The sequence below is a fragment of the Gymnogyps californianus genome, chromosome 18, assembly GCF_018139145.2.
Source record: "Gymnogyps californianus isolate 813 chromosome 18, ASM1813914v2, whole genome shotgun sequence".
NCBI lineage: Eukaryota > Metazoa > Chordata > Aves > Accipitriformes > Cathartidae > Gymnogyps > Gymnogyps californianus.
The window spans coordinates 265,354-285,264 of NC_059488.1; the positions used below are offsets into that span (position 1 = coordinate 265,354).

At 61.2% G+C, this 19,911-nt stretch overlaps 1 protein-coding gene across 2 annotated transcripts; it reads left to right on the forward strand.

Annotated features, from left to right (window-relative positions):
* The first annotated feature begins 6,026 nt into the window (after positions 1-6,026).
* On the forward strand, positions 6,027-18,524 carry ENTPD2 (ectonucleoside triphosphate diphosphohydrolase 2). 2 transcript variants are annotated; one of them, XM_050908025.1, is made up of 9 exons: positions 6,027-6,137; positions 12,822-12,939; positions 13,469-13,619; positions 14,281-14,440; positions 14,535-14,762; positions 15,161-15,430; positions 15,635-15,754; positions 16,028-16,162; positions 17,365-18,524. In XM_050908025.1, the coding sequence occupies exons 1-9, from the start codon at positions 6,027-6,029 to the stop codon at positions 17,563-17,565; spliced, it is 1,494 nt and encodes a 497-aa protein (XP_050763982.1). In that variant the 3' UTR covers positions 17,566-18,524. The 2 variants fall into 2 exon arrangements, with proteins under 2 accessions (XP_050763982.1, XP_050763983.1); XM_050908026.1 differs by having other exon boundaries at positions 15,164-15,430.
* The last annotated feature ends 1,387 nt before the right edge of the window (positions 18,525-19,911 follow it).

The following is a 19,911-nucleotide window of genomic DNA, read 5'->3' on the forward strand; positions in this document are numbered from 1 at the left end:
TCGGTGCCCGGGGCAACAGGGAGCAGATCCCTGCCTGTGGGAGCCCCCCTTGGGCTGGCATCACAGAGACGCTGCCCTGGGAAATGGGAGAGAGAAAAGGTTTTAGAAAGTAAGGCAAGAATGGAGGCTTGTGCTTGGGTTTGATCTTCCTTCTAGGCAAGCGTCCTTGCCAGGAGGGGGATTATAGCCTTGGATACACTGGGGTCCTTCCAGTCCTTCAGTGCCTGTAAGGGGAAAAGCTCTGGGCTCAAAGCCGAGGCTCAAGTGCATCAGGGGAGCTCGTACCCGCAGGGTGTAGAGGCAAAGCCACTGGCTCAGCAGGAGCTCCCTCAGTCACACTTTGGTTTGTTGCACCCCTTTCTTTTTCTCCTCTACCAGTGGAAACACTGGTTGGATTTGCAGCCTCGCTGCCCACAGACTCAAAAAAAAACCCCCAAATTGCCTTGCATGCGTGTGCTGTGGGCTTGCTCGGTGCTGGGACCGGTGTGGGCACCCCCAGCTATTCCCAACAGGCGCTTGCTCCTCGGCCAGCCCTGGCCCGGCTCTCGCCGTGTCGGTGACACCGTGCAGGTGGAGACGTGGGTAGGCGCACCCCGGGCAAAAGCATCATTCTGGCTCCGGCTGGACACACCTCTGCTGGCCTGAGGGATGCATCCCCCCAGCAGGAGAGGCTGCTGGGAGGTTTTCCAGTACCCTGCACAATTTTGGGACTCCAAAGGCAACGAGACAGTGGGGAGAGAGTCAGCACCAGCAGTTTGGGAAGCCCAGACACCCAAGTCCTTTGGTTGGTGCAGGACTCAGCCTGCCTGGAGGTCCCCAGGGAACGGATGGTTGCGGGGCCGCTGGCCTGTGCCGGCCTGTGCTCTCCGAAAAATACACCTGATTTCTCAGCCGAGTCCCCAGGGTTGGGTCAGTCGGGGTCCTGACTCCAGCGAGAGCTGCAGAGCTCGGCCGGGCTACACATGGCCCTGGGGACTGGGAGCGGCTCCTCCACCTGGCTGTGGGTCCAATGCTGCTCCCAGGCAGGACTGAGATTGGGATTGGGATTGGGACTGGGATTGGGGTTGGGGTTGGGGTTAGGGTTGGGATTGAGAGCAGGGCTGGGGGATTCCCCCTCCCATGGACCACAGTACGTGGCCCTGTGAGCAGTCTCAGCCCAGCCCATGACCGAGGAGCAAGTCCCTGCCCGCGTCCCTCATTCACGCGCTGCTTGAGAGCTGCCGGTGAGGCAGACGGGGGCTGTGCTCCTGCTGGGGACACCTTCACAGCCTCCCGCCATCCCCTAAGGTACTGCTGGCTGCCGCAGGCACCGTGCTGTTCTCCAACCAGCCCCCCTCTCTGCCTGCTGTTCCTTGCCCTGGGTGTCTCTGCAGAGTAACCACGGCACCCACTGCCCTCCTGTGCTCCCTCGGGAGCAGGTCGGGACCGCCCTGGGGCTCCCATCAGGGCTGAGATCAGTGTTTTGCTCTAGCAGCTCTTGAGTACATCATAGGACTGCTTGTGCATTGCTCATGGCTGGCCCACGCTGGTGGCTCATCCTAATCCCAAGATTATTGAATGCTCCTGGATGCATCTCCCCTGCACTTGCTGTTGGTCGAGGAGCTTGCAGATGGGAGCAGAAAACCCTGTCCCTAATCCCTCCCTTTGGACCTCGGCCTGTTGCAGTGTCTCCAGGCTCATTCTGTTCTTCCTGTTATTTCCCAACCACATATGGAGCCGCAATGCCGCCCACCAGTGCTCCCAGATGTGCTCGTCCATGTTTAAGGAAGACATTGAGAAGCCCTGAGCCCCACCACCAGCAAACCCCACCATTCCCAGGCCAGCCAGCGAGTCCCTTCTCTTGCTCCAGTTTCTCCACTAATCACTCAGTCAACCCAGGCAGCCCTCGCCCAGGTGGCCCCACTTCAGATGCTTTTGTTGGAAGAAGTGGATTAGAAAAACCTCTCTCCTTTGTCCAGGAAAGTGGCTATCCCGCCCTGCTGGGTGAGTAACGCGCTCCCCACCTTCTCATCTTTGTTCCCTACCTGCCACTTTGTCCCCAGTGAATATTTTGCCTGCGAGTCCCCTGGGGTGGGGACAGGCTTTGTTGCCCAGCTGGGACGGGGCTGCCACCAGGACCTGTCTTTCCTGGGGAGCCTGTGCCTGCACCTCTCCCCGGAGTCGGGGGAGGAAAGCCCTGTCTCCCCCGCACCGCTAAGCTGAAGTCAGCATCCACATCAGCTGCAGGGGACGTAGAAATACACGCCAAGAGCCCGCAGATGCCTCAGGCGTGCTGGTGGCACATCCTCATTCAGATTTACCTGGGACCAGCCTCTCAGTGTTTACTCAGGTGTGGGGTGAGCAAAAGGCACCAGCACGGTTGGGAGCTGGGGCTCCCAATCTGGTTACCCCTTTGCCTGTGACATCCACCCACTCATCTGGGCCCCCTTACCGTGCCACATCTCACAGGTACGCCTGGCCCTTCGCTGCCTTGGCCCCGTAACGGAGGTGACAGCCCACGCTTACGGAGGTGACGCTGCATACACAGGCTGTAAACATGCAAAATTGGCATTACATCATGGGGAACTTACTGCTGTCTCACAGCAAACCCTGGCCCTGCATCTGATTTATTATATGGTTATTTCAGGTACCAGTAAGTGTCTGGTCATGCTGAGGGTCTCTGTCCCTCCTGCTATCAAAGCAGGCCCCCTAAAATTTCACCATGTGCCTCTGTCCCTGGGGATGCTCAAGGCAGGATGAATGGATGGAGAGCAGCCCTGCGGAGAAGGACTTGGGGATACTATTGGATGAAAAATTGGACGTGAGCCAGTGAAGAGAACATGGCACCGGGGGCATGAGGACAGCGGGATGCCAGAGGCGCTGGGCAGCCTTGCTGTTCGCTGGAGCGCAGGGCCCTGAGACCCGGTATTGCTCTTCCTCCACCCCTGCCTTGCTGTGCAACACGACGACAATGAGGAGCATGTCAGGGTGCAGGGAGGCGGTAGGGCAGCAGGGTGGCAGGGTGGCAGAGTGGCAGGCTGGCAGGCTGGCAGGACAACCAGGCTGGGCTGTGCTGGCTCCCCACGCAGCTGCTTCTGCACTGAACCTGCTTGTTCAGGCAGGTCCTTTGCTTCACAACCTGGAGTCCCGCAGAGGTGACATCTATGCCAGCCTTGTTTTGCTGGTGTCCAAAATCCACATGTCCCTGATTTCCTCAGACAAACAAGGCTGCGCTCACCTTCTCACGGCATTGGGAGATCCCCTGCTCCATCTTCCATCACGGAGAAAGCCCTCCCTGCCCCTTGCTTTCTTTTTCCCACTGAACTGTTCGTGCCTGGAGCTCATTTCATGCTCCTTGCCAGGCATTGCCCACCTGGGGTGGCCACTTCAGCACAGGCGCCTGCTCCTCCCCGGGGACGTGGCTGGGTTCTCCCTGTGAGTGGCCGGGGCTGCCTGCACAGCGTGGGCAGAGGCGCTGCCACCCTGCCCTGCCCTGCTCTCCTCACCAGTGGTGGCTCCTGTAAATGGGACACAATGAGAAATGAGAGCTCATGGGAGCCTCCCCTTGCCGGGGCCGAAGCAGCCAGCGCCTGACCCTGGCCAGGCTGAGCTCAGGACAGCGGTGTCGGTGTGCTCCCCGCCTGAACGCACCATCGTGGAGATATTTCTCTGGCTATACGTGGGTTTGCGTGGCAGTCATTCCCCTTGCGTGGCCGGGAGCATTTCCAGCCCAGCATGTCCCAGCTCTTGGTGCCTCCCTGTTTGTGCTGGAGGTTGAGTCTCCTGGGACACCAGCAATCGGCCAGGGCTGGGGACAGGCTCCCTCAGACCTCGGCTCAACCCCCCTGCCCCTTGGGGCCGGGCAGAGGGTGGCAAATGCGACCCCGTGCAGAGAAGGTGGAACAGCCCCCCTTGCACTGGGAAGGGATGCAAACCCCCCGCTCCATGCCATGTACAGGCAACCTGGGAACAGGATGGCCAAGTCTGCGTGAGACCAAGGTATGGAAGACACTCACATCTCCACTCAAATCCCAGGAGGGTCCCACCACACCGAGTAACTGCCTGCCAGAAAGGGACTTGCTCCGAAGTCCCTGAAAGCAAAAGAAGGATGAGGAGCAAGGGACCATCCCTACCCCCACAGGCCTCTCCCAGCTACATCTCTGCTCACTACCATTCAGAAGAGAGATTTTTCGTTCCTTTTCAGTCTCTGAAGACCTCTTCTCACTGCTTGTCCAGTCAAAAAGAGAAACAGGAGGCTTGGCAGCTCTTAGGAAAGGGATTAAGTGCAATCCAGAGAAGACTTTTCTGCTTCTGTGTTAATCCCTGGTGCGGCTGCACCTGTGAGGGTTCCAGCTGTGTGCCTCGGGAACACCGGACGGGTGAGGAAGGTAGCAAGAAGAGTCAGGAACAGGCAGGTATTTCCCCGTGGAAACTTGAGAAGAGCCTTAAAGTCAGCAGTGATGCAGGAAGGCAGCAGAAACGATGCTCTGCTAAGCCTCAGAGACAAGACTATGGTCTCCTGCGGTCTTAGCAGCAGCAGCAGCAAAGGGGAATAATTTTTTCAGATAAATCAGTATATTAATGTCTTGGAGTTGATCGACACAGGTTTTCCAGAGGTTAAATGCTTAATGAATTGAAGTGAGGAGGTAGGTACAGCTGCAAACAGACTCACAGGTTGAACACAGCAGTCCTGTGGAGAAGCCCTGCACTGCGGTAATGGGCACTGGCCGGGCGAGGGTCACTCTCTGTGCCCCTATTTAGCCATTTTCTTCCCCAGACTCTGCTGCCCGTCACTGCTTCAGGGGACAAAACTGGAGCGTGCCTCCCCCGGGATCTCCAGCGGCAGTGTGACGCAGCGGCACATCGGGGCCGAGGGCTCCGGACCACAAGCCCTCGGCACGGGCTGGGCCCCTCCAGCGCCTCTGCACCCAGATACCACAGCGATGGGCAGGAAGCTCTGCAGAAACCCCAGCGCTGGTGCAGTGCATGCTACATGCAGGGCAGCTGTGAGTGGCAGAAAAATTGGCTTGCTTCGATAAAAATTGAGTGAGGCAAGCTGCGAGGAGCTGAAGTGTGACCCTCCAGCCTGCAACCCAGCTGGGCTGGAAGCCACATCCTCCTTCAGCCTCCTCTCCTTGGTGATATCTCCTTGTTTATTATTTTGTTCACTGTTTTATCCCTCTGTGTAAGCAAGCTCAAAATGTCCTTCTCAGAGCCAGGGGCCCAACCTTCCTTGGCTCACTGCTCCATGTGGAAACGCATTACATTATTCACTTGTGACCATATTAAAAACAATCTCAATATACGTCTGGGCTCCTCAGGGCTGTCACAAACTCCTTGTAATGATTAAAGTGGTAATATATTCGTAGCTGTTAATCATGGTAGGTGAGACGCTTTCTCGGAGCTTTTCTGTTGCTCAGGGTGTTCTCGCCTCCTACCAAACCCATCTCTGGGCTGAGCCCTGGGGTGGGGGTGATGCTTGGGGGGGCAGGATGGGGCTGAGTCCTGGGTGAAGGACAATGCCTGGTGGGGGGAGAAGATGGGACTGATCCCGGGGACAGAGGAGATGCCCGGGGAGGAGGGACAGGGTGAGGCCGAGCCCCGAGGTAATGGTGATGCCCAAGGTGGGGGGCAGGACAAGGCTGATCCTGGGGCAAGGGTGATGCCCGGGGGGGCCAGGATGGAGCTGAGTCCTGGGTCAAGGACCATTGCCCGGGGCGGGGGGGTAGATGGGGCTGATCCCGGGGCAGGGGCGATGCCCGGGACAGGAGATGGGGCTGATCCCGGGGCAGGGGCGATGCCCGGGGCGGGGGGGCAGGACGGAGCCGAGCCCGGGGCAGGGGCAGCCGTGGGACCCGCAGCCCGGGGCCGGCCCCCCGCAGCCCGGCGGAGCCCGGTGTCCCGCCCGGGTGGGCCGGGGCGGCGGTGACTCAGCCGGGAGAGGCGGGCGAGGAGGAGGAGGAGGCGGGGGAGGAGGAGCAGCAGCAGCAGCAGGAGCCGCCGCAGCCGCCGCGGAGCCGCTCACCTGCCCCAGCTCCGGCCCCGCCATGGCCCGCCGGGTCGCCGCCGTCCTCCTGCTCCTCGCCCTCGGCTGCCTCCTGGGCATCCTCCTGCTCTGCCTCGGCTCCGGGGACGCCCGGGGCCCGCCGGGCTTCAAGGTGAGCCGGGCCGGCGCGGGGGGCACCGGGCTCGGAGGGGACGGGGCCGGCGGCACCGGGGGGGGGGGGACACCTGGGCTACCGGGGGCTGGGGGAGCCGCAGTGGGCACCCCGGTCTGCGAGATGCCCAGTGCGGGAGAGGCTCCGGCATCCAGGGGATCCCCAGCGTCAGGGGAGGCTACTGGGGCTGGGGGGTCCCCAGCTGCGGGGTGGGGATCGCAGGGAGTAGCCCCCGCCGGGCTGCGCGGGGACGGGGCTGCCCCCGCCGCCAGGCCAGCAGCGAGACCCCCGGCTGCGGGGACAGCCGGCCGCCCATCCCCGGCACCTCAGACCTGCGCTTTGAGAGAGGAATGTTTTGGACACACTAAAAAAATAGCGGTAGCGTGTCTGGATGCGGCCCCTTGGGCCAGAGCTGCCGTGTCAGCATCTGCTGCCGCGGGTCTGTCTGGGTCGGGGCACCCCTGCGCACCCCAGCATCGCCCGGCGTTCCTGGGCTCCAGCTGCATCGCCTGAGCCAGCGCTGCCGGATGAGAAATGCACTTCCCTATGAAAACGAGCTGCTTTTTTTTTCTTTTTCATTGTAAATTCAGATGCTGAAAGAAGTTCCCAAGCAATTTCTTGTTGGCCAAGTCCCCCAGTTGACTCTTTTGCAGCCCAAGTCTTTTGTCTTAAGAAAGTCGTATTTTGTCAGTGACAGACCGAGCTATTCTGTGGGGAGCAGGCTCTTGTCCTGGAAAACGGTTCATCCAAAACCCCCTTTTTCTCATCCCAAGCAATTTGCTTGGAAACTTTCTGAGCCAGCCTGAATGCCAGATGCGTTGCCTTCTCTCTGGGTTTGTCAGATGTAATGAAGATCAGGTTGAGAAAATGAGCTGGCTTAGCCAAGATGATACTCGCTGCTGTTAGTATAACTAGCAATGATTAACTCTTTCCCTGTGACACCTTTCTTTGCCACCCGTTGCCACGTGCTGGGGCATCTTGGGCAGTGCCCTTGGCTGGTTTCAAAATGGATTTTGTCTCTTTGGACACAGGGGAATTAGATGGATCGGTACTGGGAGCCCTGTGTGCAGCACTTGGGTCAGCCTGGGAAGCCTTTTCTCCTCCTGGTTCCAAGCTGGAGCTTTGGTTTTAAGCCAGATGCATTCCCAGAAATTTAATTTTTGTGCTTTTTTGTCCTTTTTCTCTCTCTGAGTGGTAGCACCTTCCACTCCGCAGGCAGCACTGTGGTTTGGGGCCGAGCATCCTCGAACACTCACATGGGTCCTGGCCCTGCTCTGCCCAAGGCTGCGCTGCCTGGCCCGGGGACTTGGGGTCTTGTGCCGTTCCCGGATGTGCCAAGCGCACGTGAGGTCCAGCACAGTGCATGCGGTGAGGCGCTGTCTGCCGGAGCTCGGCACCGGTGTCACGGCGGTGACTGTTCTCATGGGGCTGGCGCCAGGCAGGCACCGAGGGGTTTGCTTTTACGCAAAGCTCAGGGCTATTTTGGGGATGCAAAGCTTTGACTTAGTCTAACTCAGCCTAAAATACGCCAACATGATTTAGAGGAGGTTGGTCCTGCTGTGGGGGACCCCAGGCACGTCCTCCCTACTTGCCTGGGCAAGATGTGGTCCTTGCTGGCTCGGTCCACATCAGCAGCAGCTGCTGGGTGATAGCGCTGTTCACTGCTGAGCTACAGCTCCACATCTTCCCTTTCCAGCTCCTTTGCTTGGGAGCCCTAAAAATACCCTGGATTAGTTATCCTGCTGCTGGAGGGACTGATCCTGTGAGTGTGATGTTCCCCTTCCCTCATGGGTCTGCAGTGGGTCTTACGGCACTGCTGCCTGATGGCTTGGAGCTGTTGCCTTCTCTTGACAACCCTTTTTTTCCTTCTTTTGGCAAATCTCTTCACTGGCTGTTACAAAGCCTGCTGGGCTCTTCCCCTGCCAGCCGTCCTGGGGAAGCTGTGGCTCCCACAGCAGGAAGGAAACCTGTCGTAACCCACTGCAGATCTGGGGGCCCCATGGGTCTCGCCACCCTCAAGGGAGGTGGGATGTTGTGGGGCAGGGCTGAGCCTCTGCTGCACCATGGGGCAGCCTGGAGAGCCCATGGGGTGGGGGGCTGGAGACCCGGGCACGGCCACAGGGCATGGTGCCACGCCGCAGCGAGTTGGGCAGTTCTCACCATCCCCCTCCGCCTCCTCCCCCGGGGTGCGGGACATTTCTGGGCAGAGCCATGACCTCACCAGGAGCCCTGAGCCCTACTCGTGACCTTGCTGCCCTGTGGCCTTTGGGGACATCACCGCCCTCTGCGTCCCTCTGCAGGGGCTTCAGGACTGAGCAGCCCTGGCTTGGGCTGGGCTGAGCGATGCCGCTGTAGGGCAGAGCCCGTGGGGAAAGGGGTGACCCAGGAGGCAGCGGGGCCAGGGGTGGCACGGGGACACTGTCCCAGTGCAGGGCCATGCCGGGGACCCCCGTGTCCCCCAGCCCTGCAGCATCATCAGGGTCTGGTCAGGGGGTCCTGTTGTTAGAAAAATCCGTCATCCCTGTGCCACCAGGAGATGCTGGGGTTGGGAACTGTCCCGTGGGCTGGGGCCAGGGCCACGAACGTGTGTGTGAGGCCCCGCCAAGCCCCGGGGTGCTGGCAGCCGAGCGTGCCGAGGCAGATGAGAGGGATGATGGGAGCCAGGCGTCAGCACGGGAGCGTGCCAGGGCATCCTTGTGTCCCTCCAGCCCTCATTTCCAGCCTGCTCATTGGCAGGCGCAGGACACCTCGGCTGGAAGAGCTGAGGGCAGTGCTTACACCGCAAATCACTAACGAGATGGGCTTTCAGCCGGGTTTCTCCCTCCCGGGGCTTCCTGTCTGCAGGGCCCCTGCAGACAAGCTGCCTGTGCCCCCAGCGCGGCTGCGAGCCCACAGCTCGGCCACGGCTCGTGCCCACGCGGTGGCTCGCTCTGCGCTGGGTGAGGCAGTGGCTCCGATGCCTGGGCACAGGCGCTGGGACAGGGACAGGGGCTGGGACAGGGTCTGGGGCAGGGACAGGGGCTGGCACCATCGCAGCCCCACTGTGGGTGACCCAATCCCCGATTCCCATGTGGGTGCTAGAGGCGTGTGTGTACCCTCGGGTCTGGAGGAGGGGACGGGACCTCTCCTTCATCCCTGGGGACCCTCTTGGCCATCCGGGTCTGCCTCGGCCCCTTTGTGTGCACATGCCTGCGCACGTGGCTTCCACCCCTGCTCACCATCACCAGTGCTGCCGGGGAGGACGGCTCCTCCGTGGGGACAGGCTGGGGTGCAAAACCCTGCACCCCCCGGGAGCAGAGCAGAGGGGGCTGGCACAAGGCCACCGCGGCTCCTCTCATGCCAGGGCGGCCAGGGAGCGAGACATGGCATCGGCAGCTGGCTGGGTGCCGGGCACTCCCTGCAGCTGGCAGTGCCCACCGTGCTGCGGTGGTTCATGTTGCCACACGTCATTACCTTGGCCGGCCCGAGCGCTGCTGCCTCCGCCGCTGCCTCCGCCGCTGTGGCTGGGCCACCACCGGTCAGGGGGTCCCGCAGACCATCCCTCACCCACGAGTCCTGGGGCTGCTGCCCATCTTTGCTGCCCCGCACCTGGGAGCGATGGGCTCTGCCTGTGTGGAGGCCAGGGTCCGAGGGGAGAGACCTCCACCCCAACCCGCAGGCATTGGCAGCAAAGGGCACCGGGATGCGCCTGCGTGGGGTAGCTGGTTCTGCAACCTGCCCCAGCGGTGTCACTGTCACCCCCAACGTGACACCTCCCCATGGGGCTTGCCTTGGCTGCGGAGTCAGTGCTGCCTCTCGCTGCCGGCCGCCCTGCGCGGGCGGCAGAGCCACAGTTGCAGCCACGTGTGCGCCACTTCCCTGGGCCTGAACTGGCAGCACGGCTGCCCCAGGCGCGCACACACCCACACGCGTGCCCGCACGGGCGCACACTCGCATGCATGCCCACGCACACCCACGCACGCACACCCACTTAAATTCATGTACGCACAGACACACATGCACCCATGTGCACACAAACACATCGGCACACCTACGTGCATGTACACCTCACCCATGCACACCCATGTGCATGCACCCCCACATGCGTGCACCTCCACACCTAAATTTGCACACACGTGCATATGTCCATGCACACACCCCCCCATGTGCACACCTGCAGGCACGCACACCACATGCACACATACGTGCATACACATCCATGCACATGTGCACCTACATGTGTGTACCCCCCCACACGTGCAACCCCACGCGTGCACCCCCGTGCCAGCTCTCCGTGGGGCTGGAAGCAGGGCACAGCCGAGCCAGCCCTGGCGAAGGCAGGAGGAAATCCCCTGAACCAGGTTTCCCCCCGCCACAGGCACATGGGGCTTCCCCTGCCCCCCCTGGATCCAGCCGTGTGTCCAAGCTCGCGTGCCCATGTCCGTTCCTGCCACGGGGTCGATCTGGCAGCCCCAGCATGGCTTCTCCCAGGCTGTCCCCATTCCTGGTGTGTGGCACCAGGTGTCCCTGGTGCTGCGGGTCATCCTCGCTGCCTCCTGCTCCAGCATTTCTTAGCCCCTACCACCCCGTAGGTATCCCCGTCTCCAGCCCCGTCCCCCTCCGTGGGCTGCAGCCCCCCCATGTCATCCTGGGGCTGGAAACTACTTCCGGCGTCCCGGCTGTGCTCAGCCTCAGGTTTGGGGGTGACCTCTTGATGCTTTCCCTTTGGGGACAGCGTTGTCACCCTGCCAATGCTAGTGTCACTCCAGGTGATATCTGAGGTGGCGCGAAGGTGGTGCTGTGCCCTGTGAGGACACCGGGGACACCTGCATGGTGGCCGCAGGGCGCATGGGCACACGTGTGGCAGAGGTGGGCAGGGGGACCTGCTGGGGTTGGACCCTCCCTGGGGACCCCTTGTGGGGATGCCAGCGCCCACTCACAAGGGCTGGGACAGTGAAGGGGATGTGCGGAGGGGACTGTGGGGCTGGGAGCTGGTGGTGACATGCCAGCGGGTGTCCCCTGGGACAGGCAGCTTCGCTGGGGCAGACTCAGCATCCTTTATTGCTTGTGCTTATGCCTGGTGGGTGATTGCCCATCCGGGGGTGCAGGGGGTGCCCACAGGGCCCTGGGGCGGGCAGGTGAGGCAGAGGGTGCTATGGGGGGACACTCAGTACCAGGGGGTGTGTGGCCCACAGCACGCTGGGCAGAGGAGGGGGCTGAGAGCCCCCCCAAGGCTGCCTGGGGCACTGACCCCAGCACCCAGCCCAGAAATAGCCCAAACTGGGGGTCCTGCTCCCCAGCTTTGTGCTTTGGAGCAGCAGCGGGGGGGGGGGGGGGAGAGCTGCCTGAGCCCCCCTCCTCCTCTCTGCAGGGTTCAGCATCACCAGGAGCTGCTCCCCCACACCAGTGCCGTGGCACACCAGCCCCAGTCTGGCTGCAGAAGGGTATTCTCTGCTGGCTCGTAGCTTTTGGCCCCAGGGCATGTGGCCAGCCACTGACAGTTAATGGGAGCCAGGGGAGGCTGGGGGGGTGTCACCCATTGGAAATGGTTCCCTGGGGGAGCAGGGGGTACCGCTGGTGTGGGGCCATGGGTTCACATGGGAATGGGAGTTGCCTATAAGCAGGGACCCCCGGCATCCCTGCCTGTGCCCTGACACTTTATTTCTGCTGCCTGAGCTGGCCAAAACCCAACCCTGCAGCCACCCAAGCTAGAGCCCGCTCTGCAGCTGGCAGGGACAGGGACAGGGATGGGGACAGGGTTGGGAGCAGGGGCACTCACCAGGCAGGGCTGGGGTGGCTCCCGGGTGCTGGGCAGGGAGAGGAGCTGCCTGCCCCAGCCCTGGAGCTCCACCTGGGTCCAGGCAGGGCAGGCAGCAGACAGAGCCTTTGGACAAGCCAGGTTTAAGCCTTAAGCGGTTTCACCCCAGAGATGCTCAGCTGGGGCAGCGCGGGATCCTGCCTTGCTTTGCCCCCGCAAGACTCGCAGCCTCCTCTCCGGCAGCGGAGCAGCTCCGGCGGGGGCACGGAGGGGCCAGGGCAGGCAGCCCCGAGCCCGCGGGCAGTGCGGGGTGAGGCAGAGGGGTCCACCCGGGGGGGGCTGAAGGCAGCATGGGGCGGCCCCTCACTGGGAGCTGGGTAACCTTCTTTGGCAGGAGGGAGAGGGGTTATTTATAGCCGGAGAATGGCCAAGCCATACAAGGGCAGGAGGGACGAGGTGCCTGGCTGCCCTTCTTTGGCGAGCTGCATCCCCGAGGGGCCGCTCCCAGGTGTCCCTCCCCCCCTCAGTGGCCCCAGGGACCTGCCAGCATGGCTCAGCATGGATGCCCGCTGGCCAGGAGCGATGCTGCGGGGAGATGGGAGCAAGCAGCGGGGGAAGAGCCTCCCGGTCCATGCTCAAGGAGGCAAGGAGGTCCCCATGCCCAAAAAGTCAGAAGTCCCTGTGCTGTGCCGAGCGGTGTCCTGGGGTGGCCAGTATCCCTGGCTGGGGAGAGCGCCCACTCCCAGCCCCGTGCCGGGCCATGCCGGGCTGAGCAGTGCTCGCCTCTGCCAGACCATGCTCCTGAAGCTGCTGGGCAGGGCACTGCCAGGGCAGGACCGGCCGGCCACAACAGGTCATTGAGCCTCAGTGCCTTCCCTTGGGATGGCCTGGGGCAGCCAAGGGGGTCTCCTGCCTCCAGGCCTGACCCACTGCCTCCCCCCCCGCAGTATGGCATCGTGCTGGACGCCGGGTCCTCCCACACGGCCATGTTCGTCTACAAGTGGCCTGCAGACAAGGAGAACGACACCGGGGTGGTCAGCGAGCACAGCATGTGCGATGTGGAGGGTAAGGGCTGTCCCAATCCCCAGGGGCCAGTGGCTGGTGGCAGGGTCTGTCTCGTCCCCTGCGGGCAGGGCACCACGATGATGTGAATGTCCCTGCCGTGCCCAGCTGCCTCCCTGTGTACTCACCAGTGCAGTGAGGTGTTATAAGGGGTCCAGCTCTGTTCCCAAAACCTCCCCCATCTCCCCCTAAGGCACGCAGCTGTGCGTGCCTGTGGTTTGTCTTTTCCTGGCGTGCATTGAACCGGCAGGAAACAATTCAGCTCCCTGCCTAGCCCAGTGAGGAGCAAGGGATGGTTTTCCACTCTCCATTTAAGCAACCTTTCCCAGGCTGTCAGCCAGTGGGGGATGCGGTGTGGGTAGGGAGATGTGGCTGGACTCTGGATGGCTCCATGCCCACAGAAACCTGCAGCACCTGCCTTTTGAACAGCCTGGGAGGGGCAAAGCTGCCCACCGAGCATCTTGCCACCAAGCATCTTCCCACCGAGCATCATCCCACCACCCGCAGGAGCAATGCTCTTTCTTCTCCGCAGGTCCCGGCATCTCCAGCTACAGCTCCAACCCTCCGGCTGCCGGGACAAGCTTGGTGCACTGCCTGAACCAGGCTCTGAGAGACGTGCCCAAGGAGAAGCACGCGGGCACCCCGCTCTACCTGGGTGCCACAGCCGGCATGCGCCTGCTCAAGTGAGTGCTTGCTCTGGCCGTGCCAGCTGCCTGGCCTCAAACGCTGCCTGGGGGGCCCTGCCACACCACCCTGCCATCTCACCACCCATGGCAGGAGTGGAGATGGTGAAGGACAGCTGCGATGTTGCCCCTTTGCCAGGCGAAGCTCCTAACCCTCTCAGCTGCCCATCTCCACGTCCCTTGCAGAGGTGCTCCTGCCTTTCAGAGCAGGAGATGCTCTGCAGGGCACAGCCAGCACATCCCTGGCTGAAAAGTGGCTGGCGTGGGGCCAGCACCAGGATAACCCACCCAGTCTTTTCAGCTAGCCAGGAGGAAAGTTCCCCTGCACCCATTGCCAGCCTGATGGAATGCAGTGAGAATAGTTACCCCCCGAAAACCACACAGAGGGACTCATGCCCCCCTCACCCAGCCAGCCACGGGGTATGGCTCAGGAGGAGGGAGCACACCTCCATCCCTGCCACCTGCCTCCTCCGGCAGACACAAGGGGAATTAGCTGGGGTTTTTGGGGGACATCCCTACAGGTACCCGGGTGAGGACCCACCGGCCTCCCACCCCGCGTGCCGTGGCGGGGCTGGGCCCTGAGGGCTGTGCGGGCAGCGGGGGCTCTGCTCACAGCACCCTGGCGCAGCCCTGCCACTCTGCCTTCTTGCCTGGCCCGCAGCATCATGAACCTGCAGGCTTCGGACGCCGTCCTCAGTGCCGTGGCAGCCACGCTGAAGTCGTACCCCTTCAGTTTCCGGGGGGCAAAGATTCTGTCAGGGGAAGAGGAAGGGGTCTTCGGCTGGGTCACTGCAAACTACCTCCTGGAGAACTTCATCAAGGTGGGCAGGGGATCGTGGCGCCCAGCAGGGATGGCTGTGGTGGCCAGGCTGTCCTGCAGCTCATCACATCCCCGCTCTTGTCTTCCTTGCTCAGCGTGGGTGGCTCGGGGAATGGATCCAGCCCCAGAAGAAGACGCTGGGGGCCATGGACTTCGGGGGCGCTTCCACACAGATCACCTTTGAAACCAGGGACACCATCGAAGACCCCAGAAACGAGGTGATGCTGAAGCTGTACGGCCAGGCGTACAAAGTGTACACCCACAGCTTCCTCTGCTACGGAAGGGACCAGGTCCTCAAGAGGCTGCTCTCAAAGCTCCTCCAGGTACCGGCATGTGCTCGATGGAGATGCTGGCTGTCATCACCCTGCAGTTGCCCCCTCACTCTGGTGTTTATACAGGGGCGTCCCCCAGCCCCACGGGGCCGGCTGCACACCTTTCCCAGCCAACTCTTGGGTTTTGCCCCTGACCCTCTCCCGTGGTCCCAGGGCTTCCTCCCACCCTCTCCATAAGGTCTTGCACACATCAGCCAGAGCCAAGACGTCCTGAGTCATCTCGAGATGCTTGTGGCAACTGCCAGCTCTGCATCCCGCTGCCCAAGCTCCTCCGCATCTCCCTGGCAGGGAAACGGAGGCAGGCAGGCAGCAATGCCAGGGCTTCTCTACAGCACTGGGGGAGCCAGGGCTATGGCATGGCTCACATGTCCCGTGCGTCGCTTCTCCAGCAGGCTGAGAGCTACCAAGCAACCGTCCCCCATCCCTGCTGGCCCACGGGCTACCACAAGAGCCTGTCACTGAGCAGCATCTACGACAGCCCCTGCACAGAGAAGGAGAGGCCAAGCCTTGCCCTCAACACCACCGTCACCGTGGTCGGCACCGGGAACGGGAGCCTCTGCGCTCTGTATGTCAGCAAGCTCTTCAGCTTCACCACCTGCTCCTTCTCCCGCTGCTCCTTTGACGGGATTTTCCAGCCAGAGGTTTCAGGAAACTTCATTGTAAGTCCTGGCACGGAGCGGGGTGGTGGCCTGGCTGCTAGGTGGGCAGGTGTCCCCAGCCCCCCGGCATCACGTGGCGGCAAAGCCAGACCCCGAGCTCTGCAAGGGTGGTCGCTTGTGCCCACTACGCTGGTCAGAGCGGCTGTTTGTGGTGAGAAGGCTTGCTCCCAGCCTGTCCCACAGCTGCCTCCTTTCCTCCATCAGGCCTTCTCTGCCTTCTTCTACACAGTGGACTTCATCCGGACGGTGATGGGTAAACCCGTGCACTTGCCCAGCGACCTGAAGGATGCTGCTGAGACCATCTGTGCCACCAGCTGGAGTGAGGTGGGCTCCCCAGGCATGGTGGGGAGGAGAGGGCTGCTTCGCTTGGGGCATCACCCAGACTCTGAGAGCAGCCCTTGGAGGGGGCTGGGTGTCCTGGCACCCACGGAGTAGGGAGAGGGTGGGTGACGGCTCCCACATGGGACCAGGAGAGGCTCAGGTGGGTATGGGCAGCGCCTTGGCCAGCCAGATGCAACCACCTTCAGGCCACAGAAACAAAGCCTGGACCCTGCTGGCTTGACCCCTTTTCTCTCTCCCTCCATGCATCCCATCCAGCTGCTCCAGAAAGCCCCCAAGCTGGAGAAGAGGCTGTCGGATTACTGCGCTGTCAGCATGTTCGTTTATTTGCTCACCACCAAAGGCTACAACTTCAACAACCATTCCTTCCCCAACATCGCCTTCCAGAAGAAGGTGGGTAACACCAGAGCACATACCCATCCTGTGGTATCTGTTCGGAGCTAGGCCAAAAAGCCCTGTGGGAGAGATGATCCCACACCAAGAAAGAGCCAAACAATGTGAGGGAGGATCTCGGGGAATGGGCAGGATGGGACTCCCAGGTTTTGGGTGCATTTTCTGGGAGAGGGAAAAAAATGAGCTGAGCTGACTGTAGGGTGGTCACAAAGTCAGGAATTTCAAGGTCCTCCAGTCCTTCCTTGGCCCTCAAGACATGTCGTGGTTTAACCCCAGCCAGCAATTAAGCACCCCGCAGCCGCTCGCTCACTCCCCCGTGGTGGGATGGGGGAGAGAATCAGAAGAGTAGAAATGAGAAAACTGGTGGGTTGAGATAAAGACAGTTTAATAGGTAAAGCAAAAGCCGCATGCACAAGGAAAGCAAAACAAGGAATTCATTCCCCACTTCCCATGGGCAGGCAGGTGTTCAGCCATCTCCAGGACAGCAGGGCTCCCTCACGCGTAACGGTGACTTGGGAAGACAAACGCCATCGCTCCCAACGTCCCCCCCTTCCTTCTTCCCCCAGCTTTATATGCTGAGCATGACGTCCTATGGTATGGAACATCCCTTTGGGCAGTTGGGGTCAGCTGTCCCGGCTGTGTCCCCTCCCAGCTTCTTGTGCACCCCCAGCCTCCTCGCTGGTGGGGTGGGGTGAGAAGCAGAAAAGGCCTTGACTCTGTGTAAGCCCTGCTCAGCAATAACAAAAACATCCCTGTATCATCAACACTGTTCTCAGCACAAATCCAGAACATAGCCCCCTACCAGCTACTATGAAGAAAATTAACTCTACCCCAGCCAAAACCAGCACAAGACACGAGCCATCTCAAAAAACTCTTTGCTCTAGTTTGTTGGGAAGTTATCTCAGGGCAGGATCTCACCTTTGCCAAGTGCCCTCACCTGCACAAGCCATGGGATGGGCACTGAGATCAGGACTGGCCCGAGCAGATGAGATCCTGCTCCCATCGGATGAGCCCAGCTCAGCATGGGATGGTCACTGCTTTGTCCCTGGGCTGGCTGGACCCGTGGGCGAGCAAGGGCTCAGGGTGCTGCCCCAAACCCCTCTCCTCCATTGGGCTGTGAGTGAGGTGGTCCCTGGAAAGTCTCTTGAGGGCCACAGAGCTGGGTTGACCAGGGTGGTGACCATGCCATGCTGTTTCCACAGGCAGGAGAAACCTCCATTGGCTGGGCCCTGGGCTACATGCTGAACCTCACCAACATGATCCCAGCAGAGAAGCCCTCTTCCCACAAAAGCATGATGTACAACTACTGGGTCATCCTCATCCTGCTCTTTGTGGTCACCACCCTGACATCTCTGGTGACTGCTGTCTGCCTGCTCCGGCGCAGCAAGTCCCTCGCAATCTAACGGCAGGGACAGGGTGGGCCTTGTCTGCAGAACCCAGCACCATCCTTCCTGCTGGAGTCTCCGTGGCTTGAACACTTGGGATGCGGCAAGTGCTCGGAGATGTCCTTCTCCAATACCCAATGCTGCCTGTCCCAGAAGGAAAGCTGTCCCTTTTTGCCCTCCCCTTGCTTTCAAGCTGCAGAAAGGGGGGGGACAGAAGAGGACGGTTGGCCCTGCAGAAGAATGGCTTAAGGGTTTCCCAGTGCTACTCAGGGATGGACCCCGGAGCAGGCTCAGGATTTGGACGTTCAGACCTGGGGCATCTTTCTGCCACCAGACCTGGGCTGGACTGGGCCAGCGAGTCCAGACAACAGCAGGATTTATTCTCATGTGCATGGGGTGGGTGGGGAGTACTACTTACACTAGTCCTTATAGCTGACCTTGCTAGCATGTCCCTGGAGCACCAGCCCTGCCTCCCGGGGAGCTCTGGGCATCACCCAGAGTCCACGCTGTCTTTCTGGCCGAGGCACAAACCCACTGACCTTCCTGAGGGCCAGATCTTGGCCTGGGCTTCCACCGGCCTCAGCTCAGGGGCTTTGGGTAGGGGCTTAGCAACAGCCAGAAGCGGGCAGTAGGCAGCAGGTCCCCCTTCAGCAACCAGACACGGTGCCTTCCCCATTCCTGTTGTTCCTAAGCCAGTCTGGCCTTTGCCACAGCCAGAGCCTCCTCCGTCCCCCCAGCAATGGCACAAAAAGCCCCTGTGGCTCTCTGGTGCGTGGCCGTGCCAGCGCAGAGGTGATGGGCTCGCTGCGGGAGTGGGGCTTTCTGCTGCTTTGAGCCCTGCATCTCCCCACACCAGGCAGCTGGGAGGATGCGCCTTCATTTCCAAATGAGTAAAACCAGGGACATGCGAATGTGCAGAAGGTTTGATTTTGTTTGGTTGGTTTTTTTATAATCAGAAATAAATCTTTGTAACCACTCCTATGGCTCTGTGGCTCTTGATCAGCAACAGGCTGATCAAGCCTGGCTGTCCCGCAGGGGTAGAGCCACTTACGGGGTCTACTCGGACACAGCCACAGGTCAGGCTCTGCCTGAAGTCTCAATCCCTTGCGGCCTGCCAGTGCTGAGATGCCATCATGGCTTCGTATGCTCTACCAGCCGGGAGAATCCCCCAAGATGGACCAAGACGGGCTTGCAACCTCACTCCAGACTCAGGCCCACCTGGAGGTGGAAGAGTTTCAAGCAGCCACGGTTGCAAAGTTCAGGTCTCTCAGGCGCTAGAGGTCCAGTCATCCCAAAGGCGTGAGCAGGCAGCGCCCGAGCTGACTCTGTCCCGTGCATTCACCGCTGCGCTCACGGCCGCAGCCTGCACGCAAGGAAAACACATAGGGAGCCTCTGCTCCCAGGGGACCGGGTCTGGTACCCGAGCAGGGCAGGAGAGCAGCCCGCAGGGTTGGCAATTTGTTCGTGCAGTCGCTGGCAGCTCAGAGCCACCACGGCACGTATCCAGCCGCCGGGGCCAGGCCCGACTCATCAAGCCCATCTGGAAAGAGCCTCCCGCCCCGCCGCGTTCCTCCGCACACCCCGGGAGAGGAGCGGCTTTAACGAGAGCTGCGGTTTCTCGCTGCCCTCCTTGCTCTCGCAGGCGGCACGACCTCCGCTCCACAGGTTTGCTCGCTTACCAACACCCTTCCCTGCTCCGGCCGAGCTCCCGGTATGCCGTGCTTGGCTTAACCTGCCCGTTCCCCGCAGCCACTTTGCTTTTAGGTGTTTCGCTGGCTGCTCCCCATCTCTCTGCACAGGGCAAATGTGATTCCAGTTCAGATGGTGTTCTGAGCCCTCAAACCCAGCTTCCTCCCCGGACCCCTCGTCTCCCCAGCACAGGGACTCCCTCCCGTGGCGAGGCTCGGGGACTGTCTCCGGCTCTCACACGGAAGGAGGCATTCCTGGTCTCTGAAGCTGAAACGCTGCCACTCCGCTCTAAGAAACCAGCTGGCTTCCAGAACCCAGGCTTAGTTTCCCTTTCTAAGAAATTCAGCTGCAGCTGAATGGGAGCTGGACATCCACCAAGAGCAGCCAGTTTGCCCTAGCCATGACTTGGAGTTTGCTATTAGGAAAAAAAATGACGTAAAAGAGGCTTCTTAATGTTCCCACGTGCCCCTCTGGGTGTACAGGATTCGAGACAGTACCATTCCCTTGCTGGCTGGTTACGGATCTGGATGGAGAGTCTGGGACCGGCCAGGTGACATGCCCTGAGAGCAAGGCGGCACTGCACAGAGGGGCTCTGGGCACGCGTGCCCCCCTTTGCGGGGGCAGAGAGGACGCTCCCGGAGGCCATGCAGCTGCAGGGCTCAGCTCAGCCCCATT